This window comes from Bufo bufo, chromosome 4 (assembly GCF_905171765.1).
Source record: "Bufo bufo chromosome 4, aBufBuf1.1, whole genome shotgun sequence".
In the NCBI taxonomy this organism is placed as follows: Eukaryota; Metazoa; Chordata; class Amphibia; order Anura; family Bufonidae; genus Bufo; species Bufo bufo.
The window spans coordinates 456,393,442-456,419,581 of record NC_053392.1 but is presented as its reverse complement, the minus strand read 5'-3'; the positions used below and the strand labels follow the sequence as shown (position 1 = coordinate 456,419,581).

Here is a 26,140-nt window from a genome sequence, read left to right as displayed (position 1 = left end):
CGTGCCTCGTCCACGCAAAAGAGCCTTACCACGCCAGGCAGAACGGGCGCGACAGTGGAAATGTGCTAGAGCACAACATGAGAGCGACTCCGACTCAGAAATCGGGTCTAGTGAGGAGGCTGAGGATGAGTATGTGCATGATTCTGAGGACGCCATGGAGATGGAGGACCCCGGTCCTTCTAATCCACCAACACAAAGGGTTCTACCTTCTAGCACACCCATTGAATGCTCCGCGGATGCCTTACACCATCCTAGGTCCGCTGAATGGCTCCCTGCAGACCACGTGTCCAGTTACCTAGAATCCTGGGTCCGCCGCCCGCTTAGTAAGGCGGCCCGTAATAAACTTAAAGCGGAATGTCCTAGGCCTATTGTCCCCAATAAGGTTTGCGATACCCGTACGGTGGACCCTAAGATGACGCAATTCTTAGCCAAACTAGGTTGGAACCCCCGTAAGGGACTGGAGTCCGCGTTAAAAGCTTGCCAGGACAAGCTGCTAGATATTTTCGGCCCGCTGGCGAAATTGTTTGACCTAGCTGAATCCGCCAGAGCGGAAAATAAACAGGTCAACCTGGAGGAACTCAGTGGTTGGGTGCAACGGGCAATTTGTATGGCTGGGAGTGTCAACACTTCTCTGTCAATTGAAAGGCGTAAAGCCATCCTGTTTAAAATAGAGCCCAAACTGGTAAATGTCGCCCTCACTGAGCCGGGCAAGGATGCCCAGGGTCTCTTGTTTGGAGACTCTTTTATTAAAGACCTAGGTCGCTACGTAGGGGCCTTCACGGCCCTGGACAAGGCACAATCTTCCATGAGAAGAGTTTTTCAGGGCCGGGTCTCTAACAGGGCCGGCAGTGTCAGGGTCCGTCTGTCCGGCCGGTCATCCAACCAGGCCTGTACCGGGGGCCGAGGCTCCTTTTCTCAGTCGTCTGGCTTCCAGGGATCCTCCTTCCGGGAGTCACGCCAGCAGAACCCGTTCTTCCCTTCCCGTGGAAGACCATGGCGTTCCCGAGGTTTCAGAGGCACTCCCGGATCTAGACGCCCGTATGGTAAGAATGCCGCTTCCTTATGTTTCTTTCAATCCACCTGTAGGGGGCAGACTCCGGCATTTTTTCCCTGCCTGGCAGATCATCACCTCAGACAGTTGGGTCCTCTCCACGGTCAGGGGTTTTCAGATAGACCCGATAGATTCCCCAGACCGCATTCCGCACCCCCACCCGATAGTTCTTTCCTCTGCGGACCGCGCTTTGGTCCAGGAGGAGCTTACCGCCCTGTGCCGAAAAGGGGCCATAGAGCGGGCTCCCTCCACTTCGCTGGGGGTATTAAGCAACATTTTTCTGGTAGAGAAAAGAGGAGGTCAGATGCGTCCGGTCATCAACCTCCGCGCTCTAAATGCTCTAGTGCGCTACCGGCACTTCAAAATGGAGGGCATTCATCTCCTGCGAGACCTGCTTCTTCCCGAGGATTGGATGGTAAAGTTAGACCTCCAAGACGCATATCTTACGGTGCGGTTGCGGATCCATCCAGAGACCTTCTCAGGTTTCTCTGGAACAAGGAGATCTGGCGTTTTGCCTGTCTACCCTTTGGCCTCTCTTCGGCTCCTTGGTGTTTCACCAAGCTCATGCGCCGAGTAGTGTCATGGCTCCGGGGCAGGGGTGTCCGTCTTATCATCTACCTGGACGACATCCTTCTCATGGCCCAGAGCCGAGAGATGTTACTGTCCCATCTTTAATGGACAGCAGACCTCCTCTCGCGACTAGGTTTCCTTCTCAACCGGGAGAAGTCCTGCCTGGTTTTGCTCAAGAATATCCCTGTATTCCGTAAACTCTGACCAGTTTCCCAGTCCCGGCTGCTGAAAAACATCCCACAGCATGATGCTACCACCACCATGTTTCACTGTGGGGATGGTGTTCCTTAGGTGATGGGATGTGTTGGGTTTCCGCCAGACATAGCGTTTTCTTTGATGGACAAAATGTAAAATTTTAGCCTCATCAGACCAGAGCACCTTCATCCATACATTTTGGGAGTCTCCCACATGCATTTTCGCAAACTCACAACGTGCCTATTTTGTTTTTTGCTGAAAGAAATGGCGTTCTTCTGGCCACTCTGCCATAAAGCCCAACTCTATGGAGCGTACACCTTATTGTCATCCTAGGTACAGATACTCCAGTCTCTGCTATGGAATTCTGAAGCTCCTCAAGGGTTACTTTAGGTCTTTTTGCTGCCTCTCTGATTAATGCCCTCCTTGCCTGGCCCATGAGTTTTGGTGGGCGGTCGTCTCTTGGCAGGTTTGCTGTTGTGCCATGTTCTTTCCATTTGGTTATGAAAGATTTGATGGTGCTCCTGGGGATCATCAAAAATTTAGATATTTTTTATAACCTAGGTGGTCTTCATGGCAGTGTTTGGTTAGTGACGCCTCTTGCTTAGGTGTTGCAGCCTCTGGGGCCTTTCAAAAAAGGTGTGTATATGTAATGACAGATCATGTGACACTTAGATTGCACACAGGTGGACATCATTTCACTAACTATGACTTCTGAAGGTAACTGGTTGCACCGGAGCTTTTTAAGGGCTTCCTAACAAAGGGGCTAAATACATACGCACATGATAATTTTCTGTTTTCTATTTCTAAACAATAGTTTTATTTATATATTTCCCTGAGGAGGAGGTTGGGATTTTGACCCCATGCATTCCTGTGTTGATCGTGGTGGTAGTAGTGGCACCTACAGTGCCTTGCAAAAGTATTCACCCACCTTGACTTTTTTAGTGTTTTGTTACATTACAGCCTTAAGTTCAATGTTTTGTTAATCTTATTTTAATAATTTTATGTGATAGATCAGAACACAATAGTCTAAGTTGGTGAAGTGAAATGAGAACATTACATTACATGATCCACCTGCCCACCAAAAAAAAAATATATATAATAATTGAATCTATGTGTGTTTTGTGATAATAAACGGATTTAGCCCTAATATTTCGTTCTCAATCACTGATAAATGCAATTTTTCAAACTAAAACAGAAAAAAAATTCATTATATATATGAGATGACCAGACACAGAGTTATCACTAGTATTCTATATGCTATCATAGATTGAAGGTGGAATACATGTACAGTTTTCGCTTATTTCAGCGCCCCCCCCCAAAAAGGATTTCTGTGAAAATGGGAAAAAAATAAAAAGTTCTTGTAGGTAGTGGCTTTTGAGTTTTGCAGCTGCTTCAGTTCTGCTAGGAAGCGCAGCCAGCCTCAGCTCCTCACTTCTCACTCCCTGGCTGTCATAGCAAAAGAGAATGCACAAACGGCACTGGAGTATAACAATGGCTGGGTGCAGGCGGTATATTTGTCTACTCTGCCAATACAAGACATAATCTTGACCCAGAAGGCGGAGGTCAAAGCGGAGGAGGAGGCGGATGTTTCGGTTCAGGTGGAGGAGGAAGACATGGCGGTGCAGGCGGAGGAGTAGGACGTGGCAGAAGAGGTGGATGTGGTGGTGCAAGAGGAAGAGGCAACCAACTTTTTTATTTTTTATTTTTTTATTTATACTTTTATTTTTTGTATTTTTTTCTCTCTTTTTTGGTTTGTGGAGGCCCCAATACATTGGGAAATAGGAAATAGAACACACAATTGCACAGGATTATAACAGTGGCTGTGTGCGGCCAGTATACTTTTCTACTCTATTATTATAAGACATAATAATCTTTAGCCAGGAGGCAGAGGATCGAGTGGAGATGGAGGACGTAGTGGTGCAGGCGGACGTGGCAGTGCAGGCGGAAGAGGCAGAGGAGGCGGACATCGCAGTGCAGAAATAAGAGATGGAAGAGGCGGAGGAAGTCAACAACTTTTTTTTTTGTTGTTTTTTTTGTTTGTGGAGGCCCCAAAAAATTGGGAAATGGCAAAGAGAACGCACAAAGTGCGCTCGAGTATAACAATGGCTGGGTGCGGCCGGTATACCTCTCTACTCTGTCCAAGGTAAGGACAAGTCCTGTGGGATCCATGCCTGGGTCATTTTAATGAACGTGATCTTGTCCACGTTAGCTGTGGACAGGTGGATGCGCCTGTCCGTGATCACATCCCCTTCCGTGCTAAACACACATTCGGACATTACACTTTCTGCAGGGCAGCCCAGCACCTCCAAGGCGTAAAGGGCAAGCTCAGGCCATGTGCCCAATTTGGAAACCCATAAATTAAATGGAGCAGACCCATCAGTCACTACGTGTAGACTTGTGGACACCAACAGATTGAACAGCCTGATTAAGTATTCTATTTCTGTGTCACTGGTCCAAAGGTGTTGGATTGCACCCACATAAATGCCTATAGGTCACCCACAGAGTTATCTAAAATAATAAAAGCCTAACACTGTCCCTCAGTGCAGAAGCGTCCTGTCCCTACACTAGTCAGAGCAGAATAGCGGTGCACCAAGTGATCCAGCATTCATGCATGCAGGGTCACATTGTGCGCCGGCCAATCACAGCCATGCCAAAACTAGGCATGACTGATGGCTTTCAAGTGCTCACAGCTTAAACGGTTGTTGATTGGCTGCTCTGCAGATTTTCACAAACTTTATTTTAACTCTGAACAACAAACACAGACTTTGTTCGTGTGCGAATGTTCGTGTTCGGTCCGGGTACCTGGACACCATAATGTTTGGTATGGACCCGAACAGGGCGCTCCGGGTTTGCTCATCCCTATTTACTAGTGCTGTTCAGAAATTATTTAGGTATCTGCATCAACTATGCTTTCACCCGATGAAAGAGCATTTGCTTTACACAGGGCAATCGGAAAAGAGTTTTCCTAGAAATGCTTCTTCCCGATAACTGCCCCAATAGTTAGCCCAAGTAAAGGGGCATAAAAGAGAACATGTCACCACGAAATGCAGTCCAGTCTTAAGGCAGCTTGTTATAGAGCAGGAGTAGCTGAGCAGTTTGATATGGTTTTGTAGAAAATTATTCAACAAAACGTGTAATTTCTACATTTAAACCTTTGCTCTTTCTGATCTTATAGTTCATCAATATTGCCGGGGGTGCCGGGTGTCGGACAGCAGGTATAATTACAAGATGCTGTCCCATTCACTTCTATGGGACAGCTCGCTCCTATTCAAGTGTATAGGAAGAAGCAGTCACATAGAAGTGGATAGGACGGCTTATAATTACACCTGCTGACTGCTGCAAAGTCGACGATTAGCAGGTAAACTATGAAGGAAAGTCTGCGCTCGCACGGAGCGCAGCCTTCTCTTCAACCAGCTGATTGGCAAGGGTGCCTGGTGTCGGATCCCCGCTGTTCTGATACTGACGACCTATCCTGAGGATAGGGCATCAATATTAAAATCTCAGAAAACCCCATTAAAGCCCCTTCAGCAAATGGCAATTACCATGCAAAGTTACTACAAGGCACTTGCTGATTTACAGTCATTATCCATAATGCCACCGTTGCTGGCTTGATTCATTTTTCCATCGCATTATACACTGCTTGCTTCCAGGGATTATGGCAGCATAGATATAAGGTGGCCAGGACGGAAGCTTCTGTGCCTATGTGCACTCCCAATGTACCAGCCACCAGAAAGACCAGCACTTTTTCCTATAGTGTGCAAGTTGGAGTGCAGCTGTGGCCATAACCCCTGGAAATGAGCAGTGTGTAATGATACTGAAAAATTAATCAAGCCAGTAAAGGAGGAAATATGGACAATCCATTTACTTCCGGGTCCATGTGGTTGTACCGCAAAAGATAGGACATGTCATATCTTTGGCCACATCTTACGGATCATGGATCCATTAAAATCATTCGGTCCACACCACAATGCAGGGTGCACACGGTCCTGTGAATGGACCCTTATGCCTAGTTAAATTTAATTATATTTAAGTAAATATCAAATTTTTCTAAACATGGGGTACAATTACATAAACAGTACAGCTGGAATGATAACTCATGTGATTTCAAAACAACTACAGCATACCTGTTTAAATCCCATATAATACAAGTTCCATCCATGCTGACACTTATCAGTATACTGTATGGTTTACAAACAAACAGGCTGGTAATTTCTCCAGAGTGACCATAAAGTTCTATCTGTGACTGCACTTCAATGTCCACAGGCTGCATGAAAGAATAAAAATATAAGTAAAGTACACAATAAATTAACAAACCAAAAAAAAAATACTTTATTCAATTCTGTATAGTTTTGTGTTTACAGCTTTTATGAAGACCTATGTGTCCATGGTTCCAGGCTACAAACTAAGGGCTCATGCACACAAACGTATTTTCTTTCCGCTTCCGATCAGTGTACATTCTGTTTCCGTATTTCCATTCTGCAAAAAAGTAGTGCATGTCCTATTATTGTCCGCAAATCATGGTCCGAGGCCCCATTCAAGTCAATGGGTCCGCAAAAAATACAGAACGCACACGGAACACATCGGTATGTCATCAATATTTTGCGGATCCGTACTGGAGAAATGCACATATTGCTCATGTGTTTGGTGATAAATAAGTTACAGTTTCCGTTTCTGATCCGCAAAAACGGATCGCTAATGGAAACCATACGGATATGTTTTGTGCAATAATGGAACGGAAAAGGACTTAAATCAGAGAAAAAAAACCTCAGATACGGAACAATAGATCTGTGAGAAACGGACCGCAAAACAACAATGGTCGTGTGCATGAGCCCTAACCCTGCGTTTTCTGATCTTGTAGTCATACTCCATTTCTTCTGTCTACTTCTATTTGCTTAACTAGCAAATGTTTACTAAAAGTAGGGAGAAAACTAGAGTAAAAGACAAAAAAACTGGCCACACAAGATGTAGATACAACATTTTTGGACCTTTTTTAGGTGTTAGTAAAGTTGCTTAATTTTTATTTTATTTATTTTAGCGGCATTGGAAAAATAAAGATGGTTTTCTGGAACCAACGTATCTGTTGATCTGTTTTGGACTGCTTGTGAGAGCCCATGACGGATCTCACAAGCGGAAAGCCAAAACTTGAGTGTGAAAGTAGCCTAAGAGGATCAGGTGCGCAATGAGAATGCTGGCAGTGGAGCTGCTGGCAATAAGATTGTACTCTCATCTCGCAGAGAAGAGAGGAGAGAGAAGCCTCTTATGCCCCGATCGGGTCCACCAGCATCCCAATCAGGGAAAGCTGCAGCCCCCACCCCCCAAAAAAAAACAAAAAAAACTTTACTGTGCCCAAGCTTTGTCTACAGCTGCAGCACAATTACTTTTGGTCCCTGATCATGTGATGTCCATGATAACCCTATCAGGGGGATCACAAAGTATTTTTACTAAACACAGCCAGGACTCAGTGTAGTTGCTCTGGAATAAAAGATAGATCAGATGCCTATCCTGGTTGTGAGCTTTACTGTTAAAAATAAAATAAAATATGCAAAACAATTCATAAACTGTCTGACCATAACTTTTGGTAAATAGGCATCCCTTACAGTCAATCCATTACTGTCGGACATTGGGCGACCATTACTGGGAGTCCGTTACAATCGGTCAGTGGGCGTCCATTACAGTCCATCTGTTACTGTCAGCCAGTCGGCATCTGTTATTGTCCATTCCTGTCACTCAGTGGGCATCTGTTATTAGATGTCCGTTACTGTTGGTCAGTCGGTATCAGTAACCAGTCGTCCGTTAGTCAGGCAATTACTGTCGGTCAGTAGACATCTGTTATTGTCCATCACATTGTGACTGAACATTTACTTTATACATCTCTTTAAAAAAAAAAAAAAAAAAAGGGTTACTTTAGGGTGGGATATTGTGAGGAACTAGCTTTGGACTAAAGATTACTGGAACAATGGACTATAGCGGAATCCACAGTTCTAAGCGATAAGAACGGTTTCTAGCATGGAGCGCCGGTTATGTTGTGTTTTATTGTTGTGGTTCATCAGGTGGAAATCCTTTTCCGGTATTTTAAAGTGCACATAAACTTTGTTAATAGATCAGGAGAGGCACTGTTGGAGGCACAATCCACACATACATATGCACTGCTCATCCAGACCCCAGAGCCATGAGGTGTGATGTGCTGGCTGGATCTTATGTCCACATAAGGCCAGGCACAAGATTGCTAATTAGAGTAAAACAATCATTCCATTAGCCTAATTAGTGTCTCTGGGGACTCAATTAAGCAATTGTTCTCCCAGCCACTACTCCCATTATGTGCATGCTAACAGGTAGACCCAGTGGTGCCATCCCCACAGGTCTCACGCGTAGTCTCAGGTGAGCAGCTTGGCCTCCGGGAAATACATCCACCAATGCACATTGGGTGAGGTGTGCCCAGGGGAACGAGCTAAAACCTGGAGGTGCCACTGGGGTACTTAGGACACTGACTAGGGGATGATGGGGTGTTGCTGGTTGTAGTTGGATCTATGTGCTTTGGTTGTTGTGTCCATGGTCTCAATAAGCATCGACTGTAACTGCAAAATATACCGGCTGCTGATACTAAAGCAGTGGGCCAACCTAAAACGTTGGGAGACAGTGGGTAGAGCCTGGTACAGAGCCGTAAAACTACAGGTTCCAGCTCAGGATATTGCGGACTGGGTCTTGGTGTCTGCCCGATTGTCCAGACCATCTATCTGTATTTGCTGGATAATTGTGCATGAAAGGATAAAAGACAGTTGGTTTGTTGTCCTGCTTAGGTGATTAATATGAGCCACAACTAAAGATGAGCAAAGTTTAACCTGTTGGGGACACATGATGTACCGGTACGTCATGATGTCCCGGTACTTGAGGACATATGACGTACCGGTACGTCATGTGTATTTCCGATCACCGGCGGGCGATGATCGGAACTGGGTGCCTGCGGAAATCAATCCGCAGGCACCCTGGGACAATGCGCTGTGAACCCCACGTATCGGCGATCGCAAACTGCAGGTCAATTCAGACGTGCAGTTTGCTGCGTTTCCGGGTTATTCGGGTCTCTGGTGACCCGATAACCTGGAACAGGATGGTGATCGGTGGTGTGATAATACACCACCAATCACCATACTGCGATCCTGAGAGGTGATGGTGACATCACCTCTCAGGATCGCTTCTGATTGGCTGCAGGGTGGGCGGGAGGTTAACGCTGGGTTCACACCTAAGCGTACTGAACGAGCGCTCTGTATGCGCGATTATTTCGGGCGTTTACTTACGCGGCTGGCAAACAAGCAAACGCCCATTGTCGCCCGTTCCCGGTAGTCTATGTACGGGAACGCGCGACACTACGACCCAAAAAAGCTCCTGTACTTCTTGGGGCGTAGGGCGTTTTACAGCGTGTTCGTACGCACTGTAAAACGCTCATGTGAGAACCATGACCATAGGGAATCATTGGTTCTTGCCTGTTGAGCATTTTACAGCGCCTAGGAACGCGCTGTAAAACGCTCAGGTGTGAACCCAGCGTTAAACTTCCTGCGGCTCTGCCTCCTCTCCCTTTCTGTGTCCGGAGCCCGTGGAGAGAGGAGCAGCGTCGGATCTGTGCCCAGCAACCCCTATATCTGCCCAGCACCCCCCTTCTGACCCTCCACAGTGCCATCTGGCACTAAAAGGTACTTAGGGAAAGGTTAGGTTAGGTTAGGCAGGGATATTCAGGGAAAGTTTAGTGGAAAAAAAAAAAACTTTGATTGTTGCATAACCCTAATCGGGTGTCTGGGGTCCACAGCACAGCTGTGTGACCCTAGACCCCCCAGGGGTGCTGCAGCTTGCCCCCCCCCCCACATTTTTTGGGGCGCAAGCAATTTATATTTTATTTTTTTTGCGTACGCTGACAGTGGCCGGCACTCTTAGCGTCCGGCCACTGTTAGCGCATCGCCCTCACTGGGGCTTTTTTTTTATTTTTTTTATGTTTGTTTTAGGGATAAGTACGTGAACACCCATGCCCCCACACACACGCACACTAAATAAAGATTTACACACACGCACGCACGCACTCCCCTATGGCCCGCCGGATGTTCTCGGCAGAGAAGGCATACGCCCAGCTTGCCTCCGACTCCGGGAGCCCTAGTGAGGATGAGGATGACCCCACTTTCCTTTGTCATCCACTTCCTCCTCATCATCTAGCGATGATGATGAGCCCCGTAGGCGGCGAAGAAAGGAGACCGCCATGCCAGGGACCCTGTGGCCCACACTAGTATGAGCAGCTCTGGGGCTCGTACTAGTTTTCCGGCCCACCAGTTAAGTTCACCGGAGCCCCCTACCGGTGAACTTGCATGGTGTACCCCAGAGCATTTTGAGCCTGTGATTCCTGATTTTGTTGGCCAACCAGGAATCCACATTCCCACAGTGGGCTTCACTGAATATGACTATTTTAATCTTTTTTTCAGTGACCACTTTGTGAATCTGATGGTGGAGCAAACGAACCTGTACACCCAACAGTTCATTGCTCAACACCCAGGCTCCTTTTTGGCTAGGGCCGGTGGCTGGACTCCGGTCAGTGCAGCAGAGATGAGGACGTTTTGGGGCCTCGTGCTGCACATGGGCCTAGTCAAAAAACCCAGTGTCAGGCATTACTGGAGTGGGGACGTCCTCTACCAGACCCCACTTTACAGTACGGCCATGACACGTACCATCCGGAAATGCCTGCATTATGTAGATAATGCAGCATGTCCCCCCCCCCAAGGTGATCCTGCCTATGACCGCCTGTACAAAATCAGGCCGGTCATCGATCACTTTGGAGCCAAATTTTTGGAGGCCTATGTACCTGGAAGAGAGGTCGCGGTTGATGAGTCTCTCATTGCTTTCAAGGGGAGACTCATTTTTCACCAGTATGTTCCCTCTAAGCGGGCGAGGTATGGCGTGAAGCTGTACAAACTTTGTGAGAGTACCTCAGGGTACACTTACAAGTTTCGTGTGTACGAGGGGCGAGATTCCTGTATTCAACCCCCAGAATGTCCCCCCACTCTGGGTATTAGCGGGAAACTTGTGTGGGACCTTATGCACCCACTGCTAGATAAGGGTTACCACCTGTACGTGGATAACTTTTATACTAGTATCACCTTGTTTCAGTCCCTCGATGCCAGATCCACGTCCGCTTGTGGGACCGTGCAGAAAAATCTACGCGGCCTCCCTACCCACCCCCTCCAGGTGCCTATCCCCCCCTAGGGGTGAGACCCGTGCCCTTACCAGTGAAAACCTGTTGCTAATCAGATATAAGGACAAGAGGGATGTCCTTGTACTGTCCACAATTCACGATAACGGCATCACCCCTGTCCCTGTGCGAGGTACCGCGGCAACGGTCCTCAAGCCCGATTGTATTGTCAACTACAATCGGTATATGGGAGGAGTTGATCTCTCTGATCAAGTCCTGAAGCCATATAATGCCATGCGCAAAACCCGGGCATGGTACAAAAAAGTTGCGGTCTACTTGGTACAGGTTGCCTTGTACAACTCTTTTGTGCTGTCCCGGAGGGCTGGCAACACAGGGAAATTCCTGCAGTTCTATGAGGCAGTCCTCAAGGCCCTGATCTTTTCTGAACGGGAAAGAGCAGGCAGGAGTACCTCAGGAACTGCAGGCGCCCGGATTGTCCCATGTTATCTCTATTTGTTCATGTTTTAAAAGTTTTTGCTTTTTCATTTCCCTCTCACCAATCTCTTGAATGCAATTACAGCAATATTAAATCATGTCTGAGTGACACTGACATACTGTAAATAGCTATGGGTAAACGCACGTTTGATGGCGTCATTCTAAAGCTTCCAAAAATTGTCCCTTATGAGGGGCAGATGGTGTTAAAACACACACACAGTGATATGGGATTAAAAATAGAGAAAAAGTGGCTTATTGGTGGATCAAAAATTTGCTGATTTTTATGTTCATTTTTTCCTGCAACACAGCAAAATAAACCTCAACATTTATTACGCTAATTCTGCAGGTTACAGAAACACCCCATATGTGGTGGTAAACTGCTCTATGGGTACATGGCCGTGGTCAGAAGGGAAGGAGCGCCATATGGTTTTTGGAAGGCAGATTTTGTTGAAATGGTTTTTGGGCTTCTTCCAAAAAATTGTTGGTTTAGCCCCAACTTTTTCATTTTCACAAGGTGTAAGAGAAGAAAAAGCAACCAATAATTTGTTACCCATTTTCTCCTGAATACGGCAATATCCCATGTGTAGTGTTAAGCGAACTTGGTTTTTTTTAAGTTCGGCGTCTAAAGTTCAGGTTCGGGTTATCGAAGTATCCCATTATGGATCCATAACGGGATTCTTCGAAAACCCGAACCCGAACTTTAGACGCCGAACTTAAGAAACAAGTTCGCTCAACACTACCCATGTGTGGTTGTAAACTGCTGTAGGGGCAAAAATCTTCAAGCGAATTTGGTGTTCTAAAAGCTACTGCTGTATATCCAGATATAAAATTAGGGCCGCAATAGGGATATTTCTGAAGTCAGGAGAAAAGGGGGGATATATTTTGGGGTGTACTCCTTCATTTTCATGTGCTATGTACAAAAAAAAACTTTTGTGTAAAAGATAAAAACAAGTTAACAAGGTTCCACTATCCACAGTGTTAGCTTTGTATAGGTCCTACCAGTGGGTCCCCAATGAATTTATGGGGATGGGGGCCCCCTTACCCCCTGAAAATTATAGAGTGGCAAGTCATACATGCGCGTGGCCGCTTTATTCCTTTCTATGAGAGGTCTAGAAATAGCCAAATTCAACGCTCACCAATTTTTCAAAACTCCATTATAAATTAATGTTGCGGCCGGATGCATGTGCAACTGGATGCTACATTCTTTCATTCTTTTTAGTCAGGGCAGCAGAGGGGACAGGGCCCCCGTTTTACCCTTTGTGTTAATCCATATTTTTCTTGCAACACAGCAAAATAAACTGTTGTTACTGTACCTTTTGTGTTGTCCCAGCTGTTGCAGAGACACTGATTTAATATACTGTATATCCACTAGCCTGTGTGTAGTATCCATGAATATATCCACAATAATGTAAGCTTTTAGCTTAGCGAAGCAGGCACAGGCAGGAGCCCGCTACGTTCAGCTAATCCTGGCATAGCACATTGTTACAGGGTACCTATGTGCTATGCTAGCATTTAGTAAACCTCGGGGGGCACGGGCAGGAGCAGCAATGTGTGCTCATGCCCGTACTCCGTTCTCTGCAGCCCCATTGATAGAGTGCACAGTCCATACTCTGTACATCGCTGACAAGTCAGCGTGTGGAGAATGATGAATTTAAAGCAGGCTGGAAATCAGGGCTTTAGGAGGGAATATCTTCAATAAAAATGTAAAATCAATAAAGTATATTAGAAAAATTATTTTTAGGGCATTTGGGACATAAAAAAAAAAAAACTTGATTAAAAGTTTACTTACTCTATAATGAATACTTTGCATTTGTGCCTTGCTCAAGAATCCTCTGTATGTCTCACAATACATTTATTTTAAAAATTGTATTGTGCTTGTGAAACCAACTGGATGTGTCCGGACAAAGGAATTCACTGGATACCCGCCTAAGTGCTATCTTGATTGATTCCAGATGTTATACTATGGAGACATGTAGGTTCTGGTTACAACAGTTGGAATAATCTGATTCATTTGAAACCCCTGTTGTAAAATGTAAACACCCAGGGCTTTTCCTATAAATGAAATAACTTTCTGGAGGGAAACCAGAAGAGGTATTCCACATGTCCTGCCTATGTGTGATTCTTTTTCATGACTGGTCATACACTCTTAGGCTACTTTCACATCTGCGTTTTTGCTGCATCCCACATGGATCAGCAAAAATGCTTCTGTCACGATAATGAAACCAGCTGCATCCGTTCAGATTATATCCCAAATTAACAAGATGGATCTGTCACTAAATCTATTGTAAGTCAATGGGCGCCAGATCCGACACCATTGACTTACATTGTGTTTAATGTCAGATCCATCTTGATCAGTATCCCATGACGCACTTAAAAACGCAGAGTGCAGCCCTTTTGTGTGCGTCATGGGAACACAATGAAACGGAATGGAATGCATTTTGATGCACTCCGTTCTCTTCAGTTCAGTTTCGCCCCCATTGACAATAAATGGGAACAAAACTGAAGCATTTTCCCCCACTATTGAGATCCTATGACGGATCTCAATAGAGGAAAGGGAAAGCGCAGATGTGAAAGTAGCCTTACCCCTGGAGGGAACATTATAATTTGGAGCATCACAACAATCGTTTAGATTCCAATTTTAGGAATCGTAAGAAAAATTACCATAGCAGTTTTGGAGGGGGCACTCGGATCCCAACAGCTGTCCAGAGGGACGATCACAGAGGAACTCTGATATTAGCAACTAGAAACATATAAATATTAAAGTGATAGAGCTAAAAATAAAATAAAAACAAAAAACTTTATTTAAAAACACTGATTAAAATGTCAGTTTAAACTGTCTGTCTGTCTCTTTATCAAGTAGTGGGGAACCACATGACCATCACACCTTTTAACCCCCTTTATTTCTTTTGGGTATATATCAGTAGTATGCACTTTTTGTAATTTATAGTTCCCACTAAAATAAGGGCGCAAAAATATAGGGCACACTTGATTCGCACATCCATCCACACCTCTCCGCTGATAAACAGCATGTTTTTTATTTTTAGCTCTATCACTTTAATAGTTATATGTTTCTATAGTATGATAGATGCAAACCTCCACAGCTTTTTCTTAGGTAACAGATACCCTTGTCTGCAATGCTGTGTGCATGTGAGTGTGTAAATTGTGTGTATGTGTGTCAGTGCCTGTATGTGTAATGGTTACATGCTGTGATGGTCTGAGTTAGAATATCTGTCCCTGTGGGGTGTAGTTAGGCTGCTGAGGAAGATGGCTGCATAGTGAGCTGCTGCACCACGCGACTAGAAAGCAGCATTCCTTTTTCTCTTTTGGGCTATTTCCAACCCAATCTGGCAAGTAATTGTCCTGGAGTCATGGGGAAAACAAAAGGACAACTTCCCAAGCTGAACAACAACTTGTAACATTAATTTGAGAAGTACCAGACCAGAGAAAAGATGGCGCCGAAACAAAGTAATACATCCTCTCCAACCTACGGACAGAGCATTTCTCCAGCAGACACACCGGTACCCAGCTCTCCTCTCCCGGATCACGATCCTCCACCAATACTGGACTCTCCGGTGCCTTCAATGCCAGCAAACCCGGAGGAAGGGTGCATGCCGAGCTTGAGGCGTCAGGAAAAACAAAATGCCAAAGGTTCGCCCTCCACTAAAAACTCTCCATCGTGCAGCCCTATGAAGCAAAGACCAAGGCTTGAACGGGCCACTTAACACCAGGTCAGTGCCTCTATTACTAGCAACCATCACAACTCCCTGGAGACTGACTCCTTTATTGACTTTCCTACCTCAGACAAACCAACATCATTAGATACTTTAAAAAACATGCTGCTAGCTTTGAGAACATCTCTAAATAGCGACATGGCTGGCCTTATCAACTCTATTTCTGCCGAGAAGTCCACCATATTGAGGCAAAAATGGAGGAATTTTTCAACCTTACAAAATAATGTTAAAGATGCCCATAATGACACGCCAGATGAGTTGGAGACAATAAAATAAAAAATGGTGGTATTTGAAGACCACTACCGTCGCAACAACAAAGTTTAGGGGCATTCCAGAGGACATCACGGCAGTTGAGCTAAAATCTTACTCAAGCTGCTTACACTGCTTATCCCAAATCTGGCCCCACAAGACCTGTTAATTGACAGGGTGCAAAGGGTCCCCAAGCCAAAACACCTGGGTGGAGAGGTACCCTAAGACACATTGGCAAGAATTAATTTCTTCCATATCAAAGAGACCTTGATGATAACAGCCAGATGGCGTAAAACACTGCCGCCACCTTACAATATGGTGAAGTTGTATACTGATCTCTCTGCTGCGACACTGCAAGGTAATAGAAAAAAAAAAATATCAAAATGCTCAAATAGTTGTTTTTTGGTCGCTTGTCCTCCCCAAATAAATTTGAATCATAATGGAATGAAAAGATATTTTGCCACGCAAAAGAAGAGCCCTCAGGCTCCATTTCTGTCAATGGCGGTCGTCACAAACTGCTGAACTCTGGAGGTGCCTGGTGTCAGACTCCAACCGATCTAACACAGACGACTATCCATGGGATGAGTCAACCGCATCTAAAAAGGTAGAAATACCTTTAACTTTTTCTTACATTTATGTTAATTTCTTGGATACTGGAGTCTTTGTTTCTGCGTTTTCATTTTTATTCCGTCTTCCCGGAGTCCTGTTTTACTTTTGCATTTGAATAGTTGTATGAGGGCTTGCTTTTTGCAGGACAAGTTGTACTTTCTAATGCTACCATTTAATAATGCATAGGATATAGTGGGAAGCAGGGAAAAAAATCCAAATTATGGAATGGATTTGGAAAAATGGAATTGGAAAAAAACGCAATTCCGACAAAGTTAAACGTTTTTTTTTTTACGGCGTTCACTAATGGGTAAAACTGACTGATGCTCTTTATTTTCCAGGTCAGTACGAATCCAGCGAGACCGCATTTGTATAATTTTTATTTCATTTTAATAATGAAAACAATATTGTGACCTCCCATAAGCTTTTATAGTTATGTCTACTGAGCTATGGGGGTTAATTTTTTGTGGGACGATTTGTAGTTTTTATTGATACAATTTTGGAGTGTGTGTGACATTTTATTCATTTATTTATTATTATTTTATCACATTTTATTCAATTTTCTTTGTGAAAGAGGAGCAATGAAAAAATGACAAATCAGCCATTTTGATATATTTTTCCATTATGCCATTCGCAGTATGGGAAAAATATTTTTATACTTTAATAGTACGGGTGTTTCTGGTTGTAGCGATGTCGATGATGTTTATATTTTTTATTGTTTATGGGTATTTTTTATTCTAGGGAAAGGGGGGTGATTAAATTTTATTTTATTTTTTTTACTTTTTTTGTAGCCTGTCTAGGAGGCTACAATATGCAGTACTCAGATTTCTTATACAGCTTATACTGTATTTCCATAGAACTACAGTAAAAGCTTCAGTTGTTGCTATCCTATGTTGGCCTGTCAGCTTAGAGACTTAGAATTAATTAGAAATAATTTGGAGAGTATCAGAATGAATGACCGGCTTCCCTGATAGCCACACGGGTTTTTCAGCATTTAAATACCTGCGATCTGCATTACTGCCGGTTGCAGACATGAGATGCAGAGACCCACTGATTATGGCACCCACTGCATGCACAATCATTTTACCGGTAGCTCTAATTCTGAGTTATCCACTTTGTTCTGGTCCTCAGTTTTTCATGTGACTCACTAAGGGTACTCTCACACTAGCGTTTTTCTTTTCCGGCGCTGAGTTCCGTCCTAGGGGCTCAAATCCGGAAAAGAACTGATCAGTTTTATCCCCATGCATTCTGAATGCAGAGTTCGTCCTTCAGGATGCATCAGGATGTCTTCAGTTCAGTCTTTTTGACTGATCAGGCTTTTCAGAAAAACGTAGCATGCTGTATTTTTACCTCCGGCCAAAAATCCTGAACACTTTGACTGAACGCCGGATCCGGTCTTTTTCCCATTGACTTGCATTAACGCCGGATCTGGCGCTGTGTGTTCAGTCAAACCGGATCCGGCTTTTGCATGTTAAACCCGAAAAATGGGAAAAAAAAGTTAAAGTCCATAAATGGCGGATCCGCTTTTTCCAATGCATTTTTTCATTGTGATCAAAATCCTGATCAGGATTTAAATGTAATCCGTTTTCACACGTTTTTCCGGATCCGGCGGGCAGTTCCGGTGTCGGAATTGAACGCCGGATTAAAACAACACTAGTGTGAAAGTAGCCTAACTTACACAGAGTCTTAAGTGTAGACAGAAAGTAAATTTCTCTAGTAATTTTTATGGAAGCCTTGATCTCATAGGAATGAATGCCGAAACTGAGTTCCTATTCACACATAAGATGCTGTGTCATTTGGAGAATCAGAATGCTGGTGACATGACACAGCTGAGGATCAGTATGTGGTGGATAACTCACAACTAGAACCAGGCATAAAAAATAGATCACCTTTGCTACAAAGTTTAGACCTTTCTGATGGGCCGGAGAATAAAAATGTTTGTGGAAGTGCTACTTCAATTTTAACTGTATTACAGCATATGCATTAAATAAAACATAAAAATGAACATACCGTGGAATTAGTGAAACGATTTAAGTATGCGGTGATGACACCACATTTGCTGCCAGTGTAAAGCTGACAGCTGTCTGGGACCCAAGCACAACTTGTTACCTGTGTAAGAAATAAAAATATTAGTAAGTGGTGGTCATAAGTCATGTTATTCAGGCCACAAATGCCACTGTTGACACATGGGAGGGCTATACATTACATTCTACATCCCATTTCATCTTTGATTGCAAGTGTGATACCAGGGACCCCCATGAATGGCTGTTTGAAGAGGTTATGGCACCCCAGTAAGCTCCGCGGCCTGTTTGCAGCTTATCAAGTACAGAAACGTTCATTGGATAACTATGCTTTGTATTGTACCTCCGCCCCATTCCTTCAATGACATGACTGAAAAACGTAATATCACTGGTTTATAAGGAGGCCATGAGGACCACTGAAGTCTACTAAAACAGCTGGGTTCTCAGCAGTGTCGCCTCTAAGCTGTGCGCTCTAGAAAGGAGAGAGTTTGAACAACATACAGATGAGGACTAATTAACCCAATAATAGCTTTTCCTGCTGCAGAGTTAGATTTTTTTTTTTTTTTACGCTTTCAATGGCAGAGCTTACCCTGGCCAATCTCATACTGATGCTGAGGAAAGGTAATAAATATCAGAATCTGAGAAAACCTCTTAAAAGAGGACATTTCACCACTTCTGACATGTCTATTACATGGTTAGTTACATAGTAACTGAAAAAAGACATATGTCCATCAAGTTAATCCAAGGGAATGTAGAGGATATGAATTTAGGGGAGTGGAAAACCAAAATTCTACACATTTACTTAAACATTTATCTTACTTTTCTCTAAGAAATCATGTAATCCCTTTATAAAACCACCAACAGTTCCTGCTGTGAACACCACCTGAGGTAGACTATTCCACAGTTTCATAGCCTGAACTTTTTCCTACTCCAAAAGGAGGCAGTGTCCCTTCATTCTTTCAAGGGGATTTTATGTTGAACAGATTTATATTTTATATATACTTTAATCAGGTCCTGTCACGATACTAGTGAAATACTTCTGGAACCCAATGACAGGGACAAGGCCTGTACACAGGAAGCACCGGAGTCTTGAATAGGAGGTTGAAACTGAAGGATGAAGCAGAGCCAAGCAGGCCGAGCCTTAACCGGTAGCAACGGTGCAGAACCGAAGGATGCGGCAGAGCCAGACAGACTGAGCCGTTACCGGTAGCAACAGTGCAGGACCGAGGATGCAGCAGGGCCAGGCAAGCGGAGCCGTTACCGGTAGCAATGGTGCAGGACCGAAGGATGCAGTAGAGCAGAGGCTAGACGAGCAATGGGTCAGGGCAGGCGGCACAGGAACGTAGTCAAGCAATCCGGGTCGGCAACAGGAGGTAGCAGGATGTCACAGAGTAGCAGGGTAAACCGGAAGGAAGAGGAACAAACCAGAGAGCTAGTTCCAAGCAAGAGGACTGCACAAGCAGAAGCTAAAACACAATACTCAAGCAATTAGTAACAGGCTTGAGAGGTTCAAATGTGAAACAGGAAGTAAGATAGCACCAAGCTGAGACACAATCCACCATCTTAACTGAGGGAGAACCTGAGGGCAAGACAATCTGAACTAAACAGACATAGCAGGATGATTCCTGACAGGTACCTTCTTAGATGCCTCTTCTCAAGAATAAATAAATGTAATTATTTTAACAGTTTCTCAAAACTAAGACCCTCCATGCCCGCTTATCAGTTTAGTTGCTCTTATTTCTATTATTGCTAGTTCCATGGCAGTGTAACCTGTCTTACGGAAAATGCCCTTCATGGAAGGTAGCGAAAAATGCATGAACTGGAGGGTGGGAGCCCTGTGTGTTTTGAGTGGGGGATGGGAGTCGTGTGTGTTGAGAGTGGGGGATGGGTGTATGTCCTGTGTGGCAGGGTAGGAGAGGCCTGTGAGTATTTCTGCTGTGCATGTCACTATACAGTTGCAAGAAAAAGTATGTGAACCCTTTGGAATGATATGGATTTCTGCACAAATTGGTCATAAAATGTGATCTGGTCTTCATCTAAGTCACAACAATAGACAATCACAGTCTGCTTAAAGGGCTTCTGTCACCCCACTAAACAGTTTTTTTTTTTTTTTGGTTAGTTATAATCCCTATACTGCGATTTTTTCATACATACTGTAATTAATCATTTCGTTTCAGTAGATTATGTTAAAAACTTATTTTTAAAATATGCAAATTACCTTGCTACCAGCAAGTAGGGCGGCTACTTGCTGGTAGCAGCCGCATCCTCCTATCCTAAAGACGCCCCCTCCGCATGTTGATTGACAGGGCCAACGGAAGGATCGTCCTCTGGCTGGTCCTGTCTGCTATCAAGATCTCGCGCCTGTGCCGTAACGCTATTCAGTCGGCGCAGGTGCACTGAGAGGAGGACGCTCGCTCGGCCGCTACATCCTCAATGCGCCTGCGCCGATGACGGAAGAGAAGACACCCGGAAGAGAAGACGCCGGCATCGCTGGAAGGAGGCGGAGAGTCTGGTGACGTCGCTGGATGCTCGAATCAGGTAAGTATGTACGTAATAAGCATGCTGCCACAAAAACCACCAACGAAATGGGAATAAATAATTTTATAAAAATGACAGTTATTAACACTATACCAACAACGATTATTAATAATAAATCTCTTCCGGGTGTACTTGATGACGTCATCGGCGCAGGCGCATTGAGGATGGAGCGGCCGAGCGAGCGTCGTCCTCTCAGTGCGCCTGCGCCGACTGAATACCGTTACGGCGCAGGCGCGAGATCTTGATAGCAGATAGGACCAGCCAGAGGACGATTCCGTCCGTTGGCCCTGTCAATCAACATGCGGAGGGGGCGTCTTTAGGATAGGAGGATGCGGCTGCTACCAGCAAGTAGCCGCCCTACTTGCTGGTAGCAAGGTAATTTGCATATTTAAAAAATACGTTTTTAACATAATCTACTGAACCGAAATGATTAATTACAGTATGTATGAAAAAATCGCAGTATAGGGATTATAACTAACCAAGAAAAAAAAAAACTGTTTAGTGGGGTGACAGAAGCCTTTTAAAGTAATAACACACAAATAATTAAATGTTACTATGTTTTTATTCAACACACCATGTAAACATTCACAGTGCAGGTGGAAAAAGTATGTGAATCCCTAGACTAATGACATCTCCAAGAGCTAATTGGAGTGAGGTGTAAGCCAACTGGAGTCCAATCAATGAGATGAGATTGGAGGTGTTGGTTACAGCTGCCCTGCCCTATAAAAAACACACACCAGTTCTGGGTTTGCTTTTCACAAGAAGCATTGCCTGATGTGAATGATGCCTCGCACAAGAGAGCTCTCAGAAGACCTACGATTAAGAATTGTTGACTTGCATTAAGCTGGAAAGGGTTATAAATGTATCTCCAAAAGCCTTGCTGTTCATCAGTCCACAAATTGTCTATAAATGGAGAACGTTCAGCACTGCTGCTACTCTCCCTAGGAGTGTCCGTCCTGTAAAGATGACAGCAAGAGCACAGCGCAGACTGCTCAATGAGGTGAAGAAGAATCCTAGAGTGTCAACTAAAGACATGCAAAAGTCTCTGGCATATAATAACATCCCTGTTAGCGAATCTACGATACGTAAAACACTAAACAAGAATGGATTTCATGGGAGGATACCACAGAGGAAGCCACTGCTGTCCAAAAAAAACATTGCTGCACGTTTACAGTTTGCACAAGAGCACCTGGATGTTCCACAGCAGTACTGGCAAAATATTTTGTGGACAGATGAAACCAAAGTTGAGTTGTTTGGAAGAAACACACAACACTATGTGTGGAGAAAAAGAGGCACAGCACACCAACATTAAAACCTCATCCCAACTGTGAAGTATGGTGGTGGGGGCATCATGGTTTGGGGCTGCTTTGCTACATCAGGTCCTGGACGGATTGCTATCATTGAAGAAAAAATGAATTCCCAAGTTTATCAAGACATTTTGCAGGAGAACTTAAAGAGGACCTTTCACCAGAATAAAACATCTAAACTAACTATACAGACATGTAGAGCGGCGCCCAGGGATCCCCCTGCACTTACTGTTATAGCTGGGCGCAGCTCCGTTCGCCCGGTATAGCCTCCGGTATCTTCATAGTTAGGCTCCACCCAGGGGAACCTGACGGCGTCTCTTTCTCCTATGCTGTAGCGCTGGCCAATCGCAGCGCTCAGCTCATAGCCTGAGAGTTTTTTTTCTCTCTCAGGCTATGAGCTGAGCGCTGCGATTGGCCAGCGCTACAGCATGGGAGAATGAGACGCCGGCAGGTTCCCCTGGGTGGAGCCTAACTATGAAGATACCGGAGGCTATACCGGTTGAACGGAGCGGCGCCCAGGTATAACAGTAAGTGCAGGGGGATCCCTGGGCGCCGCTCTACATGTCTGTATAGTTAGTTTAAATGTTTTATTCTGGTGAAAGGTCCTCTTTAAGGCCATCTGTCCACCAGCTGAAGCTCAACAGAAGATGGGTGTTGCAACAGGACAACGACCCAAAGCATAGAAGTAAATCAACAACAGAATGGCTTAAACAGAAGAAAATACGCCTTCTGGAGTGGCCCAGTCAGAGTCCTGACCTCAACCCGATTGAGATGCTGTGGCATGACCTCAAGAAAGCGATTCACACCAGACATCCCAAGAATATTGCTGAACTGAAATAGTTCTGTAAAGATGAATGGTCAAGAATGACTCCTGACCGTTGTGCACGTCTAATCTGCAACTACAGGAAACGTTTGGTTTAAGTTATTGCTGCCAAAGGAGGTTCAACCAGTTATTAAATCCAAGGGTTCACATACTTTTTCCACCTGCACTGTGAATGTTTATATGGTGTGTTCAATAAAAACATGGTAACATTTAATTATTTGTGTGTTATTAGTTTAAGCAGACTGTGATTGTCTATTGTTGTGAGTTAGATGAAGATTAGATCACATTTTATGACCAATTTGTGCAGAAATCCATATAATTCCAAAGGGTTCACATACCTTTTCTTGCAACTGTATGTGCAATATGCCGAGTCATATCTTTATATATGCCTAAAATGTCTGCCCCTACCTTTAATACACATATTTAAAAAGTTAAACCAGGCCTGTTACACACATATAAAGGTATGACCAGGTCTGTTATACATAGCTTGAAAAAGGGAATTATCCCGAAATGCGTCGAGCTGAATTAATAAAGACTTCCACTTCATCTTGGAGCCCCGGTGTCATCTCTTTGGGGACCAGGAAGCCTTTGGTGCATCTTGCAAGGCAATCTCGGCGGGGGAGGTGAAGGTATAGGTGTCTTGAGCTTTATCCTATACGATCCTCCCCGATGCATTGTGATACTCTGTTACTACCTACTATAGATATCATTTATTATCTATTGAATATTGGAGATTATTTATTGAATATTGGATATCACATCAAACAAAGTTATACAAACACAGACTTCTCCCTGTGGCGCCCCCTGGGTATTATCAGGAATCCTGAGATACTCTGCCGACCTACGTATTCTTATATTAAGGGGGCATGGTGCAGTAGGTGGCGGTCACTGGGGAAGGGCCTTGTGCAGGTCAATGTTAAGGGGATGGGCTGCTGTTGAGGTCACTGTAGGGGGCTGCTGTGGGGGAGGGGGGTCTCTGTAAAGGAGGCAGGTTTCTGTGGAGGTAAATGGTAAAGGGAATCTTTCACCTGCTTTTAGCGTTTTAAGCTGTCACCATCGCCATGTTCACTAAAGTACCTTATTTCCTGCAGTCGTCTTCTTACTTTATTTCGTTTAGTCATTTTGATTAAAAAAAGCCCTTTTTATGATATGCTAATGAGGCTCCAAGGTGCCCAGAGGGGCGTTTTTTTTCCCTCTCCGATGCCCAGTGACGCCCCCCTGCAGTGCCCAGCCCGCCTTAATTTGAATCCCAAGAACGCCTCCTGATCCTGAAATAACCTCCCACAGCCCCGGCAAACGGTTCCGCCCCCTCCCCACGTCCTTCTTCCTGTCTCCGACAAAGCAAGTGGGCTTTGTCGGAGGACGTGAGGGGAGAATGAATATTAGTCGCCTGATCAACATTATACACCATGCCCAATCTACATCCACGCCATTAGTTCTCCTCGGCCCAGATGCCGAGAAGGCTTTTGACAGAGTGGATTGGTCTTTTATGTGTGCAGCGCTGAAAGCCTTTGGCATACCAGATAGCTTTATTGAGGTGGTAATGGCAATGTACAGTAACCCTAGCGCTAGAGTCCTGGTAAACAACACACTCTCCCCCCCTTTCACAATTAGCAATGGCACCATGCAGGGCTGCCCCCTTTCCCCGCTCCTTTTCATCCTGTCGGTAGAGCCATTATTACAGGCTGTACGGCGGGATCAAAAGATTCAGGGATTGACCATAAAAGGGAAAACCCACTCACTTGCTGCATTCGCAGACGACCTCCTCCTCATTATCATGAACCCTGTGAAAGCCTTCCCAGCGATTCATACTTTGCTAGAGTACTTTGGATCCCTCTCTAACTTTAAGGTCAACCTCACCAAGTCACAAGTCTTAAACGTATCATTAGACACGCAAACTTAAGCCCTTTTAGAACTAAACACTCCTTTCTCATGGTCCAATAGTAGTATCCCTTTCCTAGGTGTGAATATCACCTCCCATTACTCAAAACTGTATGAGGAGAATTTTAAAAACATACCGCGCAAAATTAATGATCATATGGCATTATGGGATTTACCTTTTACCTCCTGGTTCGGCCGCAGAACCTTAATTAAATCGATGGTCCTCCCGAAGGTATTGTACTATCTGCAAGCATTGCCAATCTGCATACCTAGAGCATTCTTTCTACAGCTAAAAGGGATACTGATGCGCTTCCTCTGGAGTAGTGCCAGGTCTAGACTGCCTTATAGCCAAGTGATTAAACCTCAGAAGTTGGGAGGTTTGGGGGGTGCCAGACTTTCTTCTTTATTATAAATCAATTCAAGGTCTAAGGGTCTTAGAATGGTTACGTAATCCGCCGGGGAGACTTGATGTGGTATTGGAACAAGATCTAGCGGGACTTCCTCTGCGCTCCTTAGCTTTGCTCACGAGTCATAGACAGGAGACCATGAAGCAAATAACCAATCCCCTTACACGTAATACCCTCAAGGTATGGTTCGCAGGAGTGGCGGGGAAACTGATAACAGAACAAACCTCACCACTACAGCAGGTTAGAGATGTATTGTGGGATTCCATCCCCGAGTTTAGGTCCACGTTGGGCGAAGGGCCTAAAGCAAATTCCACCCCGATACTTGATATTTTTTGTAGCCATCACGGAGGAGATAATGATGTAGCTCTTGAGCACCCTCAATTAGGGAATCTATCCCACTTTCAGTATGCACACATCTTAAAGGCTACTACAGGGAAGCTGTCACAGAACCAGAGTACCCCCACTCAATTCGAGCAAATGACCTTGGGGAAAAATGAACCCAGTAAGAAAATCTCCAAAATCTATGTCTCCCTCCTTGAGACTCCCCAAACAGTTACACCTCCTTTTATTAGGAGCTGGGAGAGAGACCTAGATATCAAATTCTCCCCTGATGAAATTAAAATAATGCTATCACAAACGAACAAAATATCTAGATGTGTACGCCTGCAAGAGAATTACTATAAATTGGTAACCAGATGGTACTACACTCCCACTATGCTGCACAAGATGTTCCCTTCTTCCTCATCGAAGTGTTGGAGATGCTTAGATACTGAAGGCACATTCATACACATATGGTGGGATTGCCATCTAGTAAAACCCTTCTGGATAGGAGTGTGTGATATTATTTCCAAACTGCAAAACAGTGATCTCCCACTCATGCCACAATTCTGCCTAATAGGCCTGAAACCACTGAGTTGCCTCTCTCCGCATGCTAACCGCCTACAACAACACCTTTTGGCAGTAGCTAGACTTCTCATAGCCTCAAACTGGAAGTCGAGAACAATGCCTAACGTCCCTCAATGGATAGCTCGCTGCGACCAGGTGTATCGGTTGGAACAAATAGCGTATTGGGAGATTAATAATACTCCTTTATTTGAAAAAGT

General features: G+C 44.6%; 1 protein-coding gene across 2 annotated transcripts in view; it reads right to left on the bottom strand.

Annotated features, from left to right (window-relative positions):
- Window positions 1-26,140, bottom strand: part of LYST (lysosomal trafficking regulator) — a 736,927-nt gene that overhangs the window by 18,376 nt on the left and 692,411 nt on the right. For both annotated transcript variants that reach the window (XM_040429442.1, XM_040429443.1), the window contains 2 exons: window positions 18,071-18,169; window positions 5,941-6,080 (listed from right to left, as the gene is read on the bottom strand). In XM_040429442.1, coding sequence (XP_040285376.1) covers window positions 5,941-6,080; window positions 18,071-18,169 — 239 coding nt within the window. The remainder of the gene's footprint in view (window positions 1-5,940; window positions 6,081-18,070; window positions 18,170-26,140) is intronic.